This window comes from Macaca fascicularis, chromosome 13, assembly GCF_037993035.2.
Source record: "Macaca fascicularis isolate 582-1 chromosome 13, T2T-MFA8v1.1".
NCBI classification, from domain to species: Eukaryota; Metazoa; Chordata; class Mammalia; order Primates; family Cercopithecidae; genus Macaca; species Macaca fascicularis.
Genome location: NC_088387.1, coordinates 50987458 through 51011250, shown reverse-complemented (window position 1 = coordinate 51011250; position 23793 = coordinate 50987458). Strand labels below are relative to the sequence as shown.

The window sequence follows — 23793 nt, the reverse complement described above, 5'->3', positions numbered from 1 at the left end:
AGAGATGCCTGGCTTCTGTTTGCCAAGCTCAGTCTGGAACCCGCTTGCAGGTGACATGGATCACTGATCATAAATGATTATTGCTTGAGGCAACAGGGCCCCAAATCTGAGGTTTTCCCAGCACTGGGGATATGGGAGACAGGTGGTTAGTGACCTTGAATGTACAGTGTTCTGGCTTGCACAGAAGGCATGGCAAAGACAAAAATGACAAAAAGATGAAAAGGAGACCTGCCTACTTTGTAGTGACTAGTGGCAAAGACAAAAAGGAGGCCTGCCTAAGTGGTAAGTCACTGTAGGCAAGCTCTCTGAGGCACAGTCAGGAAGGAAAGGTGAGCCACTGCCCTTGATGGAAACACAGGAACAAAATGCTTCAAGCCTATTCTAAACTTGTGTTTTACTGGATTCATTTGACTTTTAACACACCACAAATTCAAAAGGTATGAAAGGATATAACAAAGGCCACCCATGCTGGCCTCCAGGCCCCTCCCCAAAGACAGCCCAGGGAGCAGTCCCAGTGATCCCAGCTGCACCCTGAGCTTTCCAGGAGCACCTCATGAGAAATGCCTGGGAAATGATGCCTGCCCCCTCCCGTGTGCCCCCCTACCCCCCCGCCACACACACACACACACACACACACACACACACACACACACACACACAGAGCCTTTACAATCTCCCTTTGTCTCTGTGCCAGAGGACTCAGATCTTTCTTGGGCTCGAGTTGTTGTTTCTTCCCTGAATTGTTCTTCCTTGAGCCTCAGGAAAGGCTGATGGATAGGCTGGGGTTCTCAGGTTGGGCAGAATGCAGGATCTGGCTTTGGGTGTGAGAGCGGAATGATAAACTCAGAATGCTCCCCAGTGTCTGTGCCAGAGCTGAGTTGGATAAAGGAAGACAGGGTTCGAGCCCGGGCCTCACAGCACACTGTCCTCTGAACCCAATGACCACTTTTGAGAAGCAGAAAGTTGAGCCAAACTGGGAGGAGAATTGCTATCCTCAGCCTTGGCAGCCAGTTTCATTTCACCTGGACCCACCATCTGGGACAGGCACTAAGGTAGTCAATGTGGAGGGCCCTGGAATCTGGGTTCACAACCCGCATGCTGGACAGTCTCCCGCTGCTCCGTTGGGCATGGCTAACCTCCTCATTTCTTCATGCACCCTGGCAGGAGGAGGAGAGGGATCAATTAGGGCTACAGTGTATTGTTGGCTTTAAGCCTTAAATGACACAAGCTTAAATCTTTCCTTCGGCACCCACAGAGTGCCAGGTAAAGTGCACTGTGTAAAGTGCTCTAAATATATTAATTTACTCCTCTTAACAGTTCCAGAGGTTGATACTAATATTACTCCCACTTAATGGATGAGAACACTGAAGCATGGAGAGGTTCAGCAGCCTGTTAGCAACTAGTTAAGTGGTAGAGCCAGGATTTGAACCCAACCTAGCCAGGAGCCACTACTCTGAATCATTGCTTCAGAGACTGTATTCCTACAATGCTGCAGCCCAGGTGGCTCTTCCCCATTGGACAAAATCGGAAAGAATATTTCCAGAAGGTGACTGATTAGCTGGGGACCCATAGCCATCAGTGGCCTTTCCCAAGCCTTGCCGGGCTCGTCTAGCTGCTCCCAGGAAACCTCCCCGCTCTTCTGGTCAAGCTGCTGACCTGCAGGCTGAAAACCAGTTTGGGAGTCACAGGCATGCTCACACAAAAGGTAGAAATAATCCAAATTTCCATCAATAATGAATGGATAGACAAAAAGTGAGCTAATCATACAATGAAATATTCTTCAGTCAGAAAAAGAAATGAAGTACTGATACACGCTACAACATGGATGAAATTTGAAACTTTATGCTAATAAAAGACGCCAGGCACAAAAGCCACAGGTGATGATTCCATTTATATGAAGTATCCAGAATAGGGAAATCCATAAAGACAGAGAGTAGATTAGTGTTTGCTTAGGGCTGGGGGTTTGAGGAGATAGAAGGCTGGGAGATCCAGATTTCTTTTTGAGGTGATGAAAATGTTCTAAAATTGACAGTGGTGATGGTTGCACATATCTGTAAATACACGAGAAAACCATTGAATTATACACTTTAAATGGGTGAATTATATGACATGTGAATTACATCTCAATAAAGCTATTACCAAAACACAAAAATCAATACAGCATACACACATAGTTTGAGAACATAAGCCCACCACCCAGCCAAGGTTGATCCAGGCTCTGCCCTGCAAGTGTCCATGTCCTTGCAGTCCAAGTTTCCTTCAGTCTCTGTAGAGGCCACAGCTCCCCTGCAGTGAATGACACTGCCCCTCAATTCAAAAGGCCCCTTCTGTGCTGTGCCAGGAGCCTGGATCCAGCCTACCAAGAACCTCTTAGACTGGGAGACAGCCCCCTTCACAGAGTGAAGTTGGAAGGAGGGGAAGAAATGCTTGCCTTGGCAGGGCCCTTGGGGTCCCACATGAACCAGCTCTGTGACCTTGGTCTCAGTATCCTCTTCTGCAAATTGAGACAACTGAGTCCCTACCCTAAATAGTCTTGTGAGTATTTCATGAAATTATGAGTCTAGCACAACTTCCAGCACTAGCCAGTATATTCCATGTTAGAAAACAGATGAAGGATCGAGCGAATTTGGGGAATGATCTAGATAAAATCAAAGTGGTGCGAGTGAAGGGATTTAATTTGTTAAGAAAGAAGAAAAAGTTTTAGAAGATTGTCTCAAGTCTCTTGCATTTCTTTTGTTCATTTCAACTCCACACCTAGTGGGATTGTATTTGCCTAAAATGGACAAGTGAAAGAGGGCACTCCTACCCCTACAGGGAGAGGGCAGAAGAGAAGAGGGGAAATAAGGAAGCAAGGAAAAGGGAGATGGAGGAAGGAGAGAGTGTTGGTGAGGAGGATACTAGGGAAACTGCCTCGAAAACTCAAGGGACAGGAAGGACAGAACTGCCCAGGGAAGGGGTGGCTGAAGGGAAAGAGGAAGGCTAAAGAAAAGAAGGAGAAACGGAGGCAAAGGGAGGGGGAGGTGACCAAATCATCAGGTGAAAGGGGAGGAGGAGGAAGAGTCACAGAGAACTACCGGGGAGAAGAAGGAAGAAGCCAACTAGTCTGGGATCAATCTGGAGAAGATTACCAAGTCAGGAGTCCGAAAGCCCCCCTTCCAGAACCTGGGGACACTGGTCTCCATTGGCTTCCGACTGGGACCTCTCTCCCTATTCTGGCCCAGCCATCCTCTCCCTGCTCTTGGGCAGCCCTGGAGAATCCTGAGTCCTGTGGATGGACAGGGCTTTTCAGATTAAGTTGGACACCTGGAGGTTGGGTCCAGTCATGTTCTGCCCGGGTCTGTTCAACCATCCCCGAATGAACCTCCTCCCACAAAACTTCCCCCACCTCCCAGACCCCACTACCCCTGGCTTGCCCCCTCCCTGATCCCACCCAGAGTCCTGACCATTTCTCATTTCCTGAACCAGAGTATGCTGATCACCACTGGCCTTTGCTCCAGCAAAGTGCCAGCTTCCCCAGCCCTTTTCCAAATTCAGGTGGTTCCCAACCAGGCTTCACCTGGAAGCCTTTTAAATATACGGATAGCCACTAGGAACCACTAAGGAGCCATTTGGTCTTCAGCTGAGCACCAGCCATTTTAAGTTGTCTGGGTGATTTAATATGTGGCAAGTGTTGAGAACTCCAGTTTGCCTCCTTCTTTAAGCCTTCCTGGCCCTGGGCCAAGGCCACAGCCAAGGCAGTACTGCCTAATGTATATTTGCCTGGTTAGGTACCTAGAGGACCTCCTCAGGTCTGACATGTTAGCAATGGTCACTCCAGTGTGGCCTTCTTTACAGCCCGGCCTAGACCCACAGCCTCCCTGGGGGAAGCCCTCCTGGTTAGGCCCTGGGACTCAGCAGATCAGGAAAGTTGCCAGCACCTTGCTTCAGGCCTGGCACACAGGCAGCAGATCTTGATGGGCTCTAGAGCTCCCACAGCTTGGCTGGAATCCCTGCTGGGGCAGAGAAGATGGAGCAAAGAGAGGCAAAGCAGGTAAGTGCTGCCTTAGGGGGCTCTGTGCTGTGCCCTGGAGGTGTCTTAGGGGAGACTAGGCCCAGAAACCCACACTGAGGTGGCAGAGGGAAGGATTCAGCAGCAGTTAAAGCTACTGTCCTGCAACCCAGAGCACACAAAGCCAACTGAAGACCCTGTGGGCCTAGGCCAGCGAAGGTAAATGCCAGGTTGGACAGGTGGTGGGTCCAGAGGTGGTGCAGTGGCTGGAGTCTTTGGCTTCTCACCCTGAACCAGGCGGGTTCAGCACAGCAAATTTGGGTTCCCTGTTCCCCACTCAGGGGTAACCTCTCACCTGTGCTCATAGAGAGTGCCCCTACAGCCCAAGGGTCCTTCTCCTGCATAAACCCCAGAGGGCAACACTGGCATCCAGCACAGACATGCCACAGTCATTTTGTGTTGTCTGAAATGAGCAGTGACTGAGCCTGCAGGGGCCAGTGATCCAGGAGGCGCCTACACAGTGAAATTTGAGGAGCTCCCCCACCTCTCTCGACACCCCAAGGACCTGCCTATGGTCTTACTGTTGGAGCTACCTCCTTCACTTTCAGCGCTGCTACTTTTCTCAGAAATAAATATATTTTTATTGTTTTATAAAAATAACAATGCTCATTGTAAAAATACCAAAATCCAATACGATCACATCTTAAAATGTCAATCCTTCCCTAGCAGTGGGTGGGTGAGTGGGCCCCTCCCAAACAGGCTGGTGCAGAAGTCAGGATCCCAGGCACTAGAGTTGGGGCACAGACAGGGGGCTGGAGAAGGAAGTGGGGTGCAGAGGCTTTCTGCCAACTCAGACAAAGAAACTACTCCCTGAGTAGTTTCTGTGAGGATTATTCCTCTCTGCTCATCCCAAGCTCCCAGCTCTCTTTAGCTGCAAAAGAACTCCCATTCCTGCATGATGGCTGAGCAGAATGGCAGGCCTGGAGACTGGATTTTTTGGGAGGAGGGCAAGTGCTGCGGAGGATTTCCCAGGGACCTTAAGGTGGGCCCCAAAACTAGAGAAGAGAGAGGAGGGCAAGAGACCCAAAAAGAAAGTTGTCAGAGCAGAGCTGAGGAACCCAGGCTGCCTGAGCCTCTGGGGCTCTGGGCCTGAAATGGCTGGGGGGATGCGCTAGCTGAGAGAGGCAACGGGGTGGTAGAGGCAGAGAGGGTCAAAGGGGAGGACAGGAAAGACGCAGGGGGAGCCCCCGAAGGCACCGCATGACTGCGCACCGCGGGAGAGAGGCCAGGCCCCAGCCTCAGCTAGAGGGAAGTGCACCCTAAGTAGCCAGACTGAGCAGGACAGAGTGCAGGCCTGGAGAGCCGGCCTGGTGCACCGGCCAGAGCATCCCGAAGGATACGAAAGTAGACAGAATGCTGGACACAGGTTCTGAGCACCTGAGCCGGATACTGAAGGCTCTTCCAGAACTGCAGAGCGCTGGCAGTAAAGGACAGAACGGCTTCGCAGAGAGGTACTGGGTAGTGTCTGGGGAACCTGGCCTACGAATTCCACGCGCCCACATACATCCCTTCGCTCCCCTAGCAGCCAGCACAGGCCTCACATTGCCGTCCCTAGAGAGGGCTGCTGTGGGTCGTGGTGTTGGGGGTAGGGGGCAGGGGAGTGTATTTATCCGCAGGCACCGGGGATCCAGTTCTTAGCGCCACGAAGGCTCGGGAGGTCCGTCCCTCCTGCTGAGCGGCCAAAAGGCGAGAAGGTGTGTGGTGCAGGGCTGGAGGGTCCACAGGGAATGACCGGAACAGGCCCGCGCCCCGAAAAGGCGGCAAGAATTGGAGGGTGGCAGAGGATGCTGAGCAAGGCTGAATCCAGAGAGGATGGCCTCTCTCCCCGACTCCAGCCGGGCTTTGGAGAAGCCCCAGGGGATCCCAGTTCTAAAGGGTCTCTAAGGGGAGCTGGGAGCAGGAGTGCCCCTCCCTGCCAACGGTCTTCCCATTTCTCCCACTGAGAATGAAGGACCTGAACCACTACTGCCCTCCCCTCACCGTCTGGCAGTCCCCTTCCAATTCCCTTAGGTTCAGTTTCTCAATCTCCTTACCAAAAAAGAGAGGAAGTGAAGAGTCGGAAGAAATTCTTTGGGTCCCTGGGGTCTTGGCGGGTTGAGATCACAGTGAGGCCACAGGGGGAGACTGAAGGTGAAGAGGAGAGCAGCAGGCCCGGGACACCGGCGCTCAGGTCCTAGTGGCGAATGGGGAATCCCTGATCCCAGTGAATTCGCGTCAGGCGGACTCGCCACGCCTCCAAGCTCTGCGTTGGTCTTGTACTGGGCAGGAACTTTCCTCTAGAGCCAGGCAGGGACTCAGCGTAGGCACGCTTTGTTCCCCAACCCACGCACATACTCTGAAGGGGCGGTACCGCACCCCTACATCCCCCAGTACACCCTCGCCATGTGTCTGTACCCGGGCACAGGTGGTCCAGCTTTCCTCACCAAGGACCCGGGGGACTTAGCGAAGCAAGATGTCCTCTGTCTCTAGGAAGGGGAGGACGCGGGTGGGAGCCTAGTGGCTCCCGCACAAAGCGCCTCCTTGGTGGGGAATTAGACCGCCCAGGCAGCAAGCTTAGGGAGGCACTGGGGGCCAGGCGGCCTGGGATTCAAGAACCTCTGTTCCTGCGGCCAGGCTCCCAGCTCGGCCTGAAAGGGGTCTGACTGGGTCAGGGAAGGGCTCAGTGAGGAGACCCAGTCCTCCTCTCCACTGCTCCTCCATACACACCCGGGCGCCTCCGCCCACAGAAGCCCTGACTTCCTCACTCCATCCCCACATGCACGTGCACTGGGGCTGGGGCCCCACTGCCCAGGCCTGCCCACAAGAGACACCCAGGATTCCAGAGGGAGGCCGAATCTTATACCTCCAAGAGAGAACGTGAGAAAGGAAGAATAAAGGGTGCAGGAGAAAGGAGAAGACTGGAACACCCAAGAGTCGATACCTAGCTGGCTTGGAGCCGGGCGGTGCTCCCTGCAAGGCTCCCAGGAGCAGACAGGGAAGGGAAAGCTGCCAGAACGTCCAGAGTCTAGGCTCCGGAGGACTCTATAAGAGGCCTCCGACCTCTCCCAGGAGTGTGCTCACACCCAGGACCTCATCCATGGGCACTGGAAAAGGACTCCAGGACTGAGACTCGAGTTACTGGCATGGAAAGATGCCATTTGTGAAATGAAAAATTAAAACGATGACAACAAACGAAGCCTGGCACGGTCCAGCAAGTGCTGCTTTTCCATTTTTGTCTGCACAGAAACTGGGGCCTCATCTGCAGCAAGCAGAACCGCTAGAGCTGGGGGTAGGGATGCAGTGTCCAGGCAAGCCGAGTGTTTGCTTATATTTCTGTTTATAATTTTTGTATATTACATGCATCTTACTCAAGTAATAAAAATAAACTTGAGAGAGCCAGAGAGGCAAAAAACTGAAGTGCAGAGTAGAGGTGGTGGCTGGGTGAGAGACAAGACTTTTGGGAAGCTTGGCGGATGGAGAGAGAGAGGGTCTGACCTGCTTGGCAGTCAGTAAGGAGTTCACTGCCACTTCCAAGGCCAGGCCGGGAGGAACAGTGCAGAGCTCATGGCCACCAGCAACATGGATTCCTTCAGCTGAGCTCAGTTCCACTGGGTCACACTTTCCCCAGGACCCTCCTGAAACCTCTTTCTCACTCCTTCCTCCTACATACATACACATTCCTACAGTCCTGTGCCCCAGGCCCACAAACTCTCAGCACCTACAGGTAGTTCACGCTGTTCTCCCTCTGAACACCCTGACTTAAGCCTTGGGCTCAATCCCACCTTTCCTGCCACCCACCCAAATCACTTTGTGGCTGCATTTCCCTTCCTTCCTTCCTTCCTTCCTTCCTTCCTTCCTTCCTTCCTTCCTTCTTTCCTTCCTTCCTTCTTTTCTTCCTTTCTTCCTTTCTCCCTTTCTCCCTCCCTTGTTTATTACCAGCAAGACCTCCCGACCTGCCCTTTTTACCCTCCCCTTTCCCTAGGTTCCATATCCTAAGTGGAGTAGTTGTTAATTATTCAATTAAATAATTGGTATGTGTCCCCCCCACAACCTCACCTTCTACCAGGAATATCTGGCATCAGAAACAGGCAACCATTCACATGAACACTGTACACGCACTATGGTACTGACACACGCACACACTCATATAACTGCTTTCCCACTCACAGGGATAATGGAGGCTGCACCAGGGACACATGCAGCCATGCTACAGCCACGCTACAGCCACTTTCACGGGCATATCCACACCCGCTCTCATAGACCCCCTTAACCAGATTATTGGACAGACCGAAGCACCCTGCTCACGCCAGCAGGTCAAAAACACGAAGGAAAGTCTGAGATTGTAGTGCTTTAGGGGAAGGGTCACAGGCCTTGTTGCGCGTGCACACATTTGCACACACACCTTCGTTCTCAATCTTTCGTCCAGGTCCCCTTCTGAGTCAAAGAAAGTCCCCTCCCAGTGCGTTGAGAGAGACACTAGGCTCGGGCGAGCGCCGGCCTCTCCAGTAAATGCTGGGGATCCACGCCTCGGGGAGGGGTACTGAGCCCCAGGATCCCAGCTGCTCAACTCCTCACAGCCTGACCCTGCTACACTTCCAGCCTTGCTCACCTCCGCCCTTTACCTCTCCGCAGACTCGGAGAAGGCGGGACCCGGGACAGCGACACAGCGACAGAGCACGGGGAAAGCTCCGCGGAGGGAAACAAGGAAATCCCCACCTTCTATCCCTGTCTCGTGGTGCGGTCCCCTGTGACGGCCTCAGACCTGCGGGGAAACCAGGACTTTGCCGCCTACCACGGTCAGCCTCGCTCTCGAGTCTCTGGGCGCCTGCACCCGGCTGTCTGCCTGTGCGCCTGTTCAGTGTCCCCCGGGGACGCGGGTGAGTCGATCTCCTTGCCTCACTTTCCCAGCCTCATTCGCCCACTCACGCCCTTGATCTTCCATGAGGGCCGGGGGAGGGGGTCCTCCGGTCTGTGTTCATGAGTGTGGGTGTGGGTATAAATCTAGGGGTTGGCGCACTGAGCCCAGGCCTGCGCCCCCGCCTCCAGCACCCCCACCGACCCCACCCTGCCAAGCCCCCGAGCAAGGCCAACCTCCTCTTCTCTGCTAGGTCTCGCCGAGGTCGCCTTCTTTGCGCACTTTGGTTATTGATCCCGCTGAATCGGCCGGAGCGCAGCGGCTGCGCTTCTGTGGGAACAAGGGAGTGGGGAGGTGAGTAAGCTAGGGGAACGGTGGAGGGGAGGAGAGATTGATCAACTTTAGGAGGGGTTGTAGGGCATTCCTCAAGGCCGCCCCATTCTCCCTCTGCCCGGTTTGGAGCAGGGCTAGACTACGGGTGGAGTGGGACCACCGCTCCCCTCCCCCTCCATCTCTCCCCCTGGCGCGGAGCCCCGGCGCAGCTGGGAGTCTAGGAACCCTGACTCCCGCCCAATCAGCGGCGAGGGGAGGAGCAGCGGCCAGGGGCGGGGCCAGAGGAGGAGGAGTCGGGCGGGGGCGTGAGGGGCGGGGAGCGGCGCTCACGACCAGCCTAGGCTGGCTCCTCAATAGTGGGGTTGGCAGTGGCGGTCGGCATGGGCGATGGGGGCGCCGAGCGCGACCGGGGCCCCGCGCGCCGGGCGGAGTCTGCTGGCGGCGGTGGGCGCGGCGGGGACCGCGGCGGAGCGGAGGACTTGCGAGCTGATGGCGGTGGCCACAGCCCAACGGAGGTGGCCGGGACCTCAGCCTCCAGTCCCGCAGGCTCCAGGGAGAGCGGAGCCGACAGCGACGGGCAGCCCGGGCCCGGCGAGGCAGACCACTGCCGCCGCATCCTGGTGCGAGGTAAGGGGACAGCCCGTGGCCCTGCTCCACTGGACCCTCACCCTACCCATACTGGGGCCCCCGACCTTCTTGCAGATGACATCTCCCAATTCATATATTCATTTATTTGTCATCCAGTCATTCATTCAGCAAATATTTTGAGCGTCTATTGTGTGCTGGACATTGAGCTGAGTGAGGGGACAAAGCAGCGAATGGGACCGAAGCGGTCCCCGTTTCTCCGCCTCTCGGTCCAGTCCCCTAGTCGTAGGCCCACCCGGGACCTCTACTGTGGCGGGGGCAGAAATGGAGTGCCGGATGCTGAGAGCCTGGTCTCTGTCCCGTGACCCTCAAGCAAGTGCGGAGAAAAGCGTCACGCGCGCTCCGCGGGGACAGGACGTGGAGAGAGCAGGGTCGGCAACCGCGGGAGGAAAAGGCCCTGGCTCTGCAGGGCGGCCGGGGTGCTTCCTCCCGTCCTGCTCAGCCGCGTTTCCCATCCCCGGCAATCCGGACCCGCACGGATTGCCCGGGGGAGATGGCGCGGGACGCGGAGAGTGGCGTGCGCGGCGCTCGCCAGCTGTGCTTCACTGTCTCGCTTCCCACTTCCTCGCGGCGCCTGGGCCCAGCCGGCTCTCGGCGCCGCCTTCCCGCGGCCTGGCCTTCACGTCCTTCCCTTTCTCCCTTGGCTTTCGTCCTCCTCTCTTCTTTCCCGGCCATTCCTCTCAGCCGAACGCGTCTTCCCGGCACCTTCTTCCTGCAAGCGCCTCGATCTGGACTGCGACCGATTACCCAGCTCTTCCTGGCCTCCTCGCCGCGAGGCCGAGGCTCCCCAGGCCCCCAGCGCCAGCCTTTCGCAGTGCCGAGGGCTCCGCTTTCCCAGGATCTGGGCCTTGCCCGGCGAGATGGGAGGAGAAAGGGGACTCCAGGGTCTTGCCCTCAGCCCGACCGCAGGTCGCGGCCAGAGACTGAAGTCCGTTGCCTCCTCCACCCCAAGCCCTGCGACCGGGAGACCCAGCGCCAGAAGAGGCCACTGGCGGTAATGGCTCCCCCAGGCTCCTTCCTGGGCTCCCTCCTCCCGGCTTCCTCCCGCTGCCTCTTTCCAGCCTCTTCACACGCGCCGCTCGGGAGAGCCTCTGGGCCTCTGGAGGCCACTGTCCCGAGCTGATTTCTTTGGCCTCCGCCTGGGGAAAGGGAACAGGCTGGAAGCTGGCCCTGGGTCGTTCCAGCGAAGGGATTCTGTTTGGTCTGAGCTCGGCTACCCTCAAGCTGACTGGGACACCCTGGGCCAGTTGGGTACGACCTCTCTGCGACTGCTGGGTGTGGGTGGCTCTGAGGACTGGAGTGCAGAGCATGAAGGCAGCCCAGTGTGAGGGTGACTGATGACTGCCTTGAATACAGAGGTAGGGGCCCTAGCTCTGGGAAACATTGCTGGTGCCAGATGTCACTGGGACAGTGGGTGCTCACTGCCACTCATAGTTGACTGCTTAAGTCAAGGCAGTTATACCATCAGGAATTCTAGCAGGTGTATGGACCTGTTGGGCACCAGGGATTAAATCCGGTTTTGTTCTTTAGACTGTGGGGTGTCCTGAGTGAAGGCATAAGCAGCCCTTTTGGTTCCTTTAAAAAAATCTGTAGGACTGCCAGAGAACTCAGTCCCCCAATCCCACACATTCCCAGGGGAAGATCTAAAGTCCCTGCCTGTGGCACTCATCACTTTGAACCCCACCTATGGGTGGGCATTTTCTTCCCCCCAGGACAATTGTGAGTTCTGTGCCCACCTAACACCCTCTCTGCCCTACTAACCCTTTATGTAGAGCAAATAAGTTTTGTGTACAGATGTCAATTAAATAGCCTTCAGGGGTAAACTAATAGGAAGTGGAATTCAAAAGTGACCCTCCAGCCTGTGAGGTGGGGCCACCCAAGCTGGAGCAATCCACAGTCAGGCAGAGATGGGCTTGCACTGGATGTAAGACAGCCTGTGTGAGTCTTCAGGGGGTGTACTTTTTATAAATGTATGTGCACACACAGAGGTGCCATTGCGTTTGTAAAATATAATCAAAATATTAGATATAAAGCATAGAGGATATATTTACACACGTAACAGAAATGAAAGGCAAGTGTGGCTTTTATAAATCCCTCTGCCCTTCCCCATTTAATGATGGGGAGGTTATTATGGGCCTGAAACGCTCAGGATGTGATTTACCACTAATCTCTCCTAGCCAGGGTCACCTGAGTCACTGGCAGTCCTGCCATGGCTCAGGGCTCTGATCAATGAGACAGGCCTGGACTGGTGAAGGAAAGTCTGAACTGCCTTGGCCCCTGAATGAACATCCCTTCCATAGGCCTTCAATACACTTTTCCCTTGACCTCTGAGAACACATCCTCCCAAAGAATCTGTGGAAGGAAACCACTAAAAGGTAAAAGGGAGGCATTTGCACTTGCTGTCCTGTGTCAATGTTGGGTTGGGGCCTCCTCAGGACCTTCCCTTTCTTGGGGAGGCCTTCTGGGTCCTTTCTGCCTCCTTTCATTCTGCACTCCTCCACCTAAGAGCCTACCACAGGGGAGCAGGTTTGTTGAGGGAGTCCTTTGGCACAGGGAGTAGGAGGAGAACTTGGGCGCCAGAGTTAAGCAAAGTTGGTTTAGATTACTGACCTTATAGCCCTTTAAACCTGAACCAATTTCTTTGTTTCTCTTTGCTTGCCTCCTCATCTTACAAAGGGACCCATAGCCCTTACCTTAAAGGACTTGCCAAGAATCAGAGGTGATGTCTAAAACTGCAAACACCCGGTAGGATCTCCATAAATATTTGTTGACAGAAGGAAGGGTGTAGCTCTGAGGTTAACCACTTTTGATGGGTGGGGCAGTGGACCTTTGTTGTTTGAGGCCTCTCCCAAGTCACCCCTTTCCCCCTCCTTCTGGCTCTGGCCCAGGGTCTGGGCTGTACTGGGAGGTGAGCACCTAGGGGTCAAGAACACACTGATGGTAAAAGAAAATCAGCACCATCTTGCAGACCACACAGTGCGGCCCTCCCCAATCTCCTTGGTGGGAACCTTTTGGGACCAGTGACTCAAGCCTCTGCCAATGCAGGGTAGGGAGCCAGGGAGGCCAAATGTGATGCCTCCCGTGCATCAAAATGAAGGCTCTTTCCCGTCACACAAGGGCACGGACCGGAGCTGCTGAGATGATAGGCCGGGCGCACAACAGGCACCCCGCACATCGCACCGCGGACACAGCGAGCCTCCCATTCGGACCCTAAGGCCCGAGAAGGCCGCTCCACACCTCCGCGTGCACAGTCCCTAGACCAGTGAGGGCGGGGACGGAGGAATCCTTTTGTTTTATATTGGAAACCGCACACCAAAGGCAGGCAGGAAGCAACCAAAGGAACAGGCCGCCTGAGTCGTGGCTCAAACAGCACAGGGCAGTGGCCGAGCACCAGCCTTTTCGGTGGAGCTGGGATCCCAGCAGGCAGAAGAGGTGGACAACTCTGACCCCAGACTCCCTACGACCCCACGATCAACGCTCGCACCTGCACACTCAAACGCACCTGTTTCCCAAATTAATCCGGACGCGAATTTAACGACCGATTTTGATAGATCCGGGAAATTCTGTCCACCAACACAGCAACTTTTACAGACAATGCGTAGTGTCCGTTCCTGCTCACCCAAAGCGGCCTCTCTGGGCTGAGAGCCACCACTGTGGGTCCTCAAACCCCACTCGAAACCCTCCGAACCCCTCTGTCTGGGAGCGGTAGGGCGTGATGACTGCAGGATCCCTTGAAGAAGCCACTCGCTGCAACCCCACCACCAGCAGCAAAAACGCTTTCACCCGGGAGCTGAATGGATGCGCGGATGGCTGGGGGCCGTGAGGGGACTCGTGAAGCCCAGGCCTCTTGCTTGGGCTGGGCGATGCCCGCCGTGGGACGGGTGGGATTGACCTTAGTGGAGTCCAGCCCCTCGGAGAATCTGCGGGCAGCCGGGACCCACGCTCCAGAAACACGCAAGTCCAAACTCGTACACACAGCACAATGGCGTGCAGCCGCTGGGGCCCTATCTCCCAGTGGCGCGTTTGAAGAAGCCGTGCAAGGGGGTGCAGCTTCGGGGCTCTGGCTGGCAGGTTACTGCAGGGACAGACGCCTCGCCTCCAGCAGCCGGGTCCAGGCTCATGGCCGGCCGGCCTCTGCTCGCTTTCTGCTTGGATTTCCAGCAGCCACTGGGCTTGGGGAGATCGGCCCTGGCCGCAGGCCTAGCCCTGCTGCGCAGGCGTTTAGCAAGGACCATGGGACTTTCGTCTCAATATCTGAGTCTGTTAATAGACCTGATAACCCAGGACCAGCACACCAGGCAGACGTGGAAAAGTGTAAATGGCTCATGCAAGGAACTACACTTTGAGATTTTTGTACTTGTTTTTATTTTTTGGTTTTAGCTTTTGTAGAGGGTTTCTTTTTTTTGTTTTGTTTTCTTGGAGTTGCTTTACGTTATTTTTCCCTTTTACTTGTTTTCGGCAGGAGGCCCACATTCCCTTAGTGGGTCTATGCCAGAAGGCCCTCTCATTTGGGTCTTCTTTTGTTTTCCCCCTTCCATAACCCTCACCCCCACAAACACACAGTGAAGCAGACCAGCAACCCGAAAAATCATCTTGTAGTTGTGTCTTGTGTGCCCAGTTTTCATTTTCAGGGAACCGTTCAGGAAGATTAGACAGCTCCTTCCCTCCTCAGGCGATTTCTGTTCCCCTTCTGGTCTGGTAGACCCAGGAACCCATGGAACCGCCACCGCATCCCCCGCCCCACACACCCGCCTCTTCAGGAACGGTCCCCCAGGTAGCTTCTGGGGAGTCCGAGGGGCAAGGAAGCCAAATTCTTTGGAAGTCCAGACAGTGAGTGGGTACCTGGGGCTACAGAAAAGGGAAGAGATGGCAGTGGCATGCACCCGCAGTCAGTCAAAGCCACCGGGCTCAAGTCCTCCTCTTTTGTGCACCATCTGTAAGGAGACAGGGTGTCTATACATCATGTTGGCCTGGGTGCCATTTCCCCAATTAAACCTCTTGGCCGCATGCTCCTTTCTTGTTGGCTACATTTCTTTGATTTCTATTTTAATGGTGGGAGGTGGAGCATGTGAATTTTGCCTATTTGCTCTTTGCTTAATATAAAATCACAAATAATGCTAGACCTGACTACCCTTGGAGAGCCAGCAGCCAGTTACCTGGCTGTGCATCTGCAGATTCTGTACCCCAGTTCAAGATACTCTTATAGAGGACACCAAGGCTGCATGAGCCTGCCCACCAATCCCTGGGGCCAGACAGATCTAGGAGCCTAGTTCACTCCTCACACCCCCAACCGCGCTTATCCCAGAAGGTGGTTGGGGGTTTCAGTGCCCTAGGTTCTCCCACTGTTGGTGGATGCTGACTGGGGACATCCAGCACTGCAGAAAGAGGTAGCAGCCCCAGGCTTGGATGTGACCTACAGAGCCAGGGTGAATGCACCCGAAGAGTCAGGGTGAGTGCCAGACTGGAGGAGTGTGCTGTAAGGTCTTGATAGGGGCTTGGGCTTGTAAGGGCTCAGGGCCCTCCTTGAACGTCTCCCCGGTAGCCTTAACATACTTTATTCTTTCTTTCTTTTTTTTTTTTTTCCTTTTTTCTTTTACTTTTTTTAGATACACTGGTTGCTCTGTCGCCCAGACTGGAGTGCAAGGGTGCAATCATAGTTCACTGTAACCTTGAACCCCTGGGCTCAAGCGGTCCTTCCTCCTCGACCTCCCAAATTGCTGGATTACAGGACTGAGCTACCGCGCATTTCTTGTTCTTTAACTTATTCCACAAACATTAATGCGTACCTACTGTGTGCCAGACTGATCCTGGCTGAAGCTGCCGGCATGCAGTGTCCCAGGGATGTGAGCTATTTCTGCCCAGCTCCCACAGCCAGGCCATGAATAGTTGGGTAGGGACTTCCGCGCTGAAGTCTAGGGGGCACGCTCCCCGAGCCCTGTTCCCTCGACGCCAGGCAAAGACCGCGTAGAAGGTGGTCACTGTGCCCACCAAATCCAGGCGATCTTCCCGGATGCTTTTAGCGTACAGTAGACACTCAATAAATACTTCTCAAATAATTTAAACGAGACAGAATTCATCAACATCGCGTATTTCTGTAGGTACTAGGCGGCCAACGCCTTCTCCTGGAAGAACGTGTGTTCTAAGATTATCTTATTTTTTGACGTTGCAATGTCCTTCTTATATGAAACAGTGATCATGGCAGGACATAGAATAATTGTTAAAACATGAAGTTGGCAACGCCATAGCTTTGGAATTTTGTTTGTGCAATCCGCAGCTTTGGGAAGCACTGAATTACAAAACCTGAAACTACAAAATTACAAAACTACAAAATTACAAAAACTGAAAACCCTCACATATGCGGCCGCTTAGAGGCCGGCCCAGGCTGGAGCGGAGGTCTTGGGAAGCGCTGGGCCGCTCATAAAGTCAATGGTGAGTGTCCCGGCTTTTGGCGGCTGCTGGGTGTGAGGTTCCACGGGCAAAGCCAGCCAGAGGGTTGACAGAAATAACTAGATAAATCTGTGCCCCTGCCCCTGCCAGCTCACAAGGCTGCAGCCCACGACTGGAGCCAAAAATAACCGCGCAGTTGATGCCACGGTTTCCTTAGCGTCTTGCTGGAGACACTGACTTTCAGAGCCCCTATCCCGCCTTCTATTCCCCACTGCTTGGCAGCCCACGGCGTCCTCCCGCGGAGCTGCGGGAGCCAGGGCCGGGCAAAGGACACTGCAAAGCACAGCCTCCGGCAGCGCCACACTTACAATGTAGACAGGTAAATAGAGGATTTAAATTCAAAAAGTAATACGAGCTCGATTTTTTTTAAAAACCAAAGGCAGAGAAGGATCCCAGGAACAGCCATTGTTTTCAATTCTGGGCGAGTCCTTCCAGGCGATTTTTCCATGCTCTTATACGAACAAATAAATAAAAGCGGGATCATATTTCATAGGCTGATTTGCAATTTACCATTTCAAAAAATTTAATCTGCAGTGATCATCTTTTCTGCTGAACTAGTTCTTGCTGTCCCTTGACTGTAGAATTAAGTATTCCTTTGGTTGGGGAGAGCCTAATTTCCCTAAAGACAGGAGGGGCGTCGGGGTTGTTTTTCCTTAGTATAAACACTGAAGTAAGCTTCGAAGGCAGCGGTCTTCTCGACCTTTGTTTCTGTGGGGTAAGTTTCTAGCAGTATGATTGCTGCTTCAAAAGGTTTACACACGCAATTTAAATATGTTTCATTTTCTGTAATGGGTAATTGTAAAATAGATAATTCATCAAAACATCTTTTTTTTTTCCAGACATCAGGAGATGGGGGTCTCACTATTTTGGGTTTAAGCTGGACTCAAACGCCCACATAGCTGGGATTACAGGTGGGAGCCACAGCACTTTTTAAAAAGTATCCCGTGAAAAACCTCTCCCATCCCTGTCCCCATCACCCACTTCCCACCTGGCTCAAGGACTTTCTAATATGTCCTTCCAGATAATGTTTAAGCCTATGGAAATCAGTGCAGTTATATAATTTTTTTCTCCCAATATATCTTGGGGTGTAAATAGCTATTTGTTTGTTTTTTAATAGATGCATAATATTCAATTTAAATGGACTAGGTGGATCATAATGAATATCATATAACCAGTGCCCTATTTGTGGACATTTGGTTATTTTCTTATCTGTTTCTATTATATGTAATCCTGAAATAAAAAAACTTGTTCTTGGTCATTTCCACATGTGTGAGTATATCTGTCAGAGAAGTTCCTAAAAGTAAGTTACTGGGTCAAATAGTATCTGTGTTTGAAATTTGCAAGATAATCCCAAATTGTCCTCCGTAAGATAGTAACAATTTACACTGCCACCAGGGATGTCTGAAAGTGATTGTTTCCCCAAATTTGCCAGCACAGTTCACATTTTACATCTTGATAAATATAGCCAAGTTATTCTGCAGGAGAAGTTTAGTAATTTATGCCCACCCCTTTGCCCTGTTCCCACATTGGACATTTTGTATCATTTCATCTTTGTCAATCTTCATTTTCATTAGCCAGCTGTATTTCCTCTATCTATTGATTCATTTCCTTTGACCAGTTTAATTTGCAAATATACTGTTTCCTCACTGATTTGCAGAAACTCTATGTATTGCTTTCAATATGTGTTGCAACATTTTAGTTTACAATTTATCCTTTGATTCGGTTTAGGATGGTCTTTTGTTTTCAAAAGTATAAAGTATCTTTTTATTTTTGTTATGTCATTATATTTTATTTTTTAGAGACAAGGGCTCACTCTGTCACCCAGGCTGGAGTGCAGTGGCCCAACAATAGCCCACTATAATCTTGAACTCCTAGCCTCAAGCAGTCCTCTCGCCTCAGCCTCTGGAGTAGCTGGGACTACAGGCAATCCCCACAATGCTGACCTGGCTTTAATTTTTTTTTTTTTTATTTTTTTTTTTAGTAGAGAGGGTTTCACCATATTGAGGAGGCCAGTCTAAAACTCTTGGCCTCAAGCAATCCTCCTGCCTGGGCCTCTCATAAAATATCTTTTTAATTACAAAAGCAATCCATACTATTTTGCTATGTCATATAAAATTTAAAAGTTTCTCATTTCTCTTACATAATACACTTCCACTCCTAAGATTTACCTTCCAAACTTTACCTAGTAATTGAAAAATACAAATATGTAAGTTATATATTACAAAAATGGGATTTTTGGCAATGGCTTTTTTTAATTTAAAAAAATTGTCTTAGCTTGCAAGTATGGTAAAAGAATATTTGTGGAAATCTTTCTTTCTAGAACTCCCTCATTTTTTTTAACCACCACATAGGATTCCATTATGTAGATATAATATAACTTATTTAACTGGTTCTCTATTGATGGATATTTAGGTTGGTTGTAATTTTTCATTATTACAAACAAGGCTGTAGTGAACATCTTTGTATCCTAATTTGAACAAATGGTTTGTTTTATATTTAATTATTCCTATCTTTTTATCAGGCAACATCTCATTTTTACCATAGAATGAGTGCTCCTTTGAACAAATGGTTTTGTTTAATCTTATTTATGAGACAATTTGGAAAATGTAAAACCAGGTGGGATATTTTATTATGTTAAGGAATAACTGTCAATTTTTATTGTGATAATAGTATTGTAGGTGACTTTCTTAAGAGTCCCCCTTTTTTAGAGATACATGTTGAAATACTCGTAAGCGAAATGTTATGACTTCTAGAATTTGCTAACAATTACAGCAGAATAGAAGAAATAAGATTATTCCTGAGTTTCTAATAGTTGAAATTGGGTGACAGGTATATTGGAGCTCATTATACTGCTCTCCCTAATTTTGTAAATGTTTGAAATTTGTCATAATAAAATATTTAAAGTAACAACAATCATTTTACATATACACGGTATGAATATAATTACAGGATAAATTCCTGGAAGCAAACTTTTAAAATCCAAGGATATAAATTTAAAGTTATGATAGTATTTCCAAATTTTATATCAAAAATACTGATTTATGCTCTTAGCCATCTTGTATAAAAGTGCCATTTCTCTACGTCCTCCCAACTCAGGATATACTTAATTTTTTAGAGTGAAATCTTTTCAAGTGACAAAATAATCCCATTTTATTAGTAGTTTAAATTGCTAGTGAGGTTAAGCATGTTTTTATGTAGTTATTTTTCATTTAATATTCTCTTCTGTGAATTATTCATATATTTAGCCATTTCTTCATCGAATCACTAATCGTTTTCTCATCTTTGGCAGTGCTACTTATATAGTAAGGAAAGGAGCCCTTTTTCTGTGACATGTATTGCAAACAACTCCCAGGTCACTTTCTAAAAAAACAAAAACAACAAAACAACAACAACAAAAAACTTTCTTCGTGGGATTTTTTTTTTTTTTTTCCTAAACTGACATTTAAACCCTAATCACATTTAATGGTCGTTCCTTTTTGGGCTTCTAGATTCTAGCTCTTAGTTAGAAAAATCATCATCCAGCATTTAAAACATTATATATACATACACAAACATATTAAAAATTTTTGTTACCAAAAAAATTTTATTACCTAGTTTTTTCAGCAAAAGAAATAATAAAGAAAGACAAAAAATGCGTAGAATCTTTTCTCCCTGATCAGTTTCCACTCCTCAGAGGCAAGAGAAGAGTGAGGTGCTTATTTTGCCAGATTTGTTCCTGTGTGGTTATAAAAACACAGACACATGCACACAGAGGATTTACTTTTACTGCTTTTTTAAAATATAAAAATGGGTTTATGCACACTTGCCATTTCACTTAGTAGTATACAATAAACATCCATCCAGGTTATGTGTCTCATTCTTGTTAATGTCTACATATAGCGAAAGTTATTACTAGACTATGATTTTATTGACAATTTTCCTATTGATAAACATTCAGTTTTTTCCCTTTTGTTCCCTCTTGCAAACTATGCTACAAACAATGGGTCTGTATTTATCAAGTATGCCAATGTTTCTGTGTGATAGAAAGCTCTATAAAAATTCTGAGACAAAGGCACTGTGCATTTTAAGTTTAGTTAGGCATTATTTCTCTTCAAAAACCATATATTATATCAATTTATGTTCTTATTAACACAGCTTGAGAGAACCTAATTCTGCTCAGCCTTGCCAGCACAACTTTCCAAGTCTGATAGATAAAATATGGCATCTCAAAAAAAAAAAAAAAAGGAGGTATCTCATTGCTGTTAAAACTTTCATTTTTCTGATTCCTCTAGCCCGAGTCGTTTTTCATATTTATTAACCACATGCATTTCTCCTTCTCTGAATAATTTGTTTGGTTTCTCCCTGGACTGCTTGACTTTACTCACTGGTTTACAGAGGCTGTGTGTACACCAGACATTAGGACTCTCTTAAGCATTCATTATGAATATTTTCTCCCAATCTTCATTTGTGTTTTAACTGTCTCTTACCCGGCAGAAGCATTTATTTTTGGTACTCAAATATGTCATTTATTTTGCTTTTTAGAAAGTTATTTTATATTTGTTCTTCAAATTTTAGAGCTTTATTTACATTTAAATTTGTGTTTATTTTTGCACACAGTGTGAGATAAATAACTTTATTCCAAATAATGAACTAATTGTCCAAAAGTCATATCTCTGATAACCCTGTCTTTCCTCCAACTAATTCGAAATACTGTCTTCATAACATACCAGATCCACACAGACACATGGATTTGCTTCATAACCCTTGTGCAGCATTATACCATTTTAGTTGCTGTAGATTTGTAACATACTTGCTGTGTGGTAATACATGTATTCACTCCTATTGTTTAACTTTTCTTGTTGACTATTCTAGCATTTTCAATGTTCCCAATAAACTTGAGAATGAATTTTCCATAAGGAATTTTTATAGTAATCACATTATGTTTGTAGGTAGGGGCAGGAAGGGCCTTGCACACTTAAAAGTCAGCATATTATCGGCCAGGCATGGTGGCTCATGCCTGTAATCCCAGCACTTTGGGAGGCCGAGGTGGGCAGATCACCCGAGGTTAGGAACTCAAAACCAGCCTGGGCAACATGGCGAAACCCCGTCTCTACTAAAAATACAAAAATTAGCCAGGCGCGGCAGTGGGCGCCTGTAATCTCAGCTACTCAGGAGGCTGAGGGAGGAGAATCGCTTGAACCCGGGAGGCGGAGGTTGCAGTGAGCCAAGATCACGCCGTTGCACTCCAGCCTGGGTGACAGAGCGAGACTCCGTTTCAAAAAAAAAAAAAAAAAAAAAAAAAGTCAGCATATTATCAGCTTATTGTGCACAGAGACTACCTGGTTCTAGGTAGGAAAAGAAGTGAGATAGGGCTTTGGAGGTGGGACGGGGCGTCGCGGGGGGTGTCTACTGGAGAGGTGCCAGCAGGGCACCTGAGGTCAGAAGCATAAGCTAACTACTGTTAGGCCAGGGGTCACCACCTCTCCCAAGCAAAGGCTCTCTGGGCAGAATTCATCCTCCCACATACCCCCAGAGCTCACCCCTCTTTGAGGAGACTTGAGGGGCAGCAAAATGTAGGACTCGGAATGAGTACATTTCACCCTAATAAGTGCCTACCTGCAAGGAAGCCCTGGAATGAAAGCTGTTCCTCTTTCCTGATGCTCCTCCCAAACTCCTCCCAGAAAAGGAGCAATTCAAAAAAAGAGGGCTACTTTAGTAAGATAGGCTATATTTTGCTGCAGAGACAATCCCAAATTTTAGAGGCCCAACAAAACACAAATGCATTTATCACTCACATAAGTCCATCACAAGTGGACAGGGGCTCATCTTGGTACTCAGAAACCCAGGCTGGTAAAGCTTCTTCACTCCTGCTTCCAAGACCATCAAAGTAGAAAGGGTGTGGCAGCACACATACTCTCTCTGGTTATTGGGTTTTGTTATTTAGGGCAGGGACAGTAATATCCCCTTATCTTGTTTTATTGCCTTCCCAGCACTCATCATTGCCTTACATATTTTTAAAATTTATTTTTTATTAAAAATAGGTTGTTTGAAGGCCGGGTGCAGTGGCTCACGCCTGTAATCTCAAAACTTTGGGAGGCTGAGGCGGGCAGATCACTTGAGCATTTTGAGACCAGTTTGACTAACGTGGTGAAACCCTGCCTCTAATAAAAATACAAAAATTAGTGGGCATGGTGGTGGGCGCCTGTAATCTCAGCTACTCAGAAGGTGGAGGCAGGAGACTCATTCGAACTCAAGAGGCAGAGGTTGTCGTGAGCCGAGATCACACCACTGCACTCCAGCCTGGGCGACAAAGGGGGACTCCGTCTCAAAATAAATAAATAAATACATAAATAAATAAATAAATAAATAAATAAATAACTTTACATTTATTATCTGTCTCCCTCCCTAGTACAAGGTTTATGGAAACAAGTACTTTTCTCTTTTGCCCATTTCTGTATCCCCAGGCCCTAGAATAGTATTTGACACATAAGTGCTTATTAAATACATATTGAATGGTTGAAAATATTCAGTTGTTTTAATCTACATAAATGAGATTAAACTACACATGTTATTCTGTAACTTACTTTCATACACTAATGTCTGTTCATATAGCTTATTGCCTCATTCTTTTCAATTACTACATGGTGTTTTATAATATGAATGTACCAGTATTTGTTCAACCATTTCTCTTGTGGAAAATATTGAAGATGCTTTCAAATTTTTGGTGTTTTGAGCAGTGCAGCAATACACATCATTGTTGTATATACTTTGGAGCACCTGAGCCTGTGTTTCTCTAGCACAAATGCCAACGAAAATAAAATCAGGCCAGGTGTGGTGGCTTATGCCTGTAATCCCAGCATTTTGGGAGGCCGAGGTGGGCGGATCACTTGAGGTCAAGAGTTTGAGACCAGCCTGGCCAACATGGTGAAACCTTGTCTCTACTAAAAAATTACAAAAATTAGGGGGCGTGGTGATGGGCACCTGTAATCCCAGCTGCTCGGGAGTTGAGACAGGAGAATCACTTGAACGTAGGAGGCGGAGGCTGCAGTGAGCTGATATCGCACCACTGCACTCCAGTCTGGGCGACAGAGCAAGACTCTATCTCAAAAAAATAAAAAAAATAAAATAAAATAAAATAAAATAATGGAAGCAAAAGTTATGTGCATCTTTAATCTTGATAAATGCAGCCTTAAAAGATGGACTCATTTATGGTTCTACTAATAGCGTATAGGAATGTAGATTTCCCTACAGTGCATCATTGTTATTAATTGTCATCATTGTTTTTAATCACCTGTTAATGTCCTTTCAATCTTATGGGATATAAAGGGCTTTCCATTGTTGCTGGAAACATTGTTGTATTATATTGATTACCATAAAGCTATGCTTACCCTTTCATAGGTTTATTGGCCATTTAGCTGTCTTTTTCTGTGAATGACCCAGATAAATTACTTGACCATTTATTTTACTAGGCTATTTACTTTAATTTTTTTTTTTTTTTTTTTTTTTT

The 23793-nt window shown here is 49.1% G+C and overlaps 1 protein-coding gene and 1 long non-coding RNA gene across 5 annotated transcripts in view; one reads left to right on the top strand and one right to left on the bottom strand.

Annotated features, from left to right (window-relative positions):
* Positions 1-1872: 1872 nt before the first annotated feature.
* Positions 1873-9409, bottom strand: LOC123568362 (uncharacterized). Its single transcript, XR_010580419.1, has 2 exons — positions 9119-9409; positions 1873-2051 (listed from the first exon to the last, which is right to left on the bottom strand). It is a non-coding gene; the product is annotated as an uncharacterized lncRNA (long non-coding RNA).
* A 140-nt stretch (positions 9410-9549) lies between these two features.
* The window catches only part of VAX2 (ventral anterior homeobox 2), a 33348-nt gene continuing 19104 nt past the window's right edge, over positions 9550-23793 (top strand). For all 4 annotated transcript variants that reach the window (XR_012422223.1, XR_012422224.1, XM_005575642.5 and 1 more), the window contains exon 1: positions 9550-9842. Coding sequence is in view for 2 of the 4 variants with exons in the window: in XM_005575642.5 (XP_005575699.3) it covers positions 9596-9842 (247 nt within the window). In the remaining 2 variants the exon portion in view is untranslated. The remainder of the gene's footprint in view (positions 9843-23793) is intronic.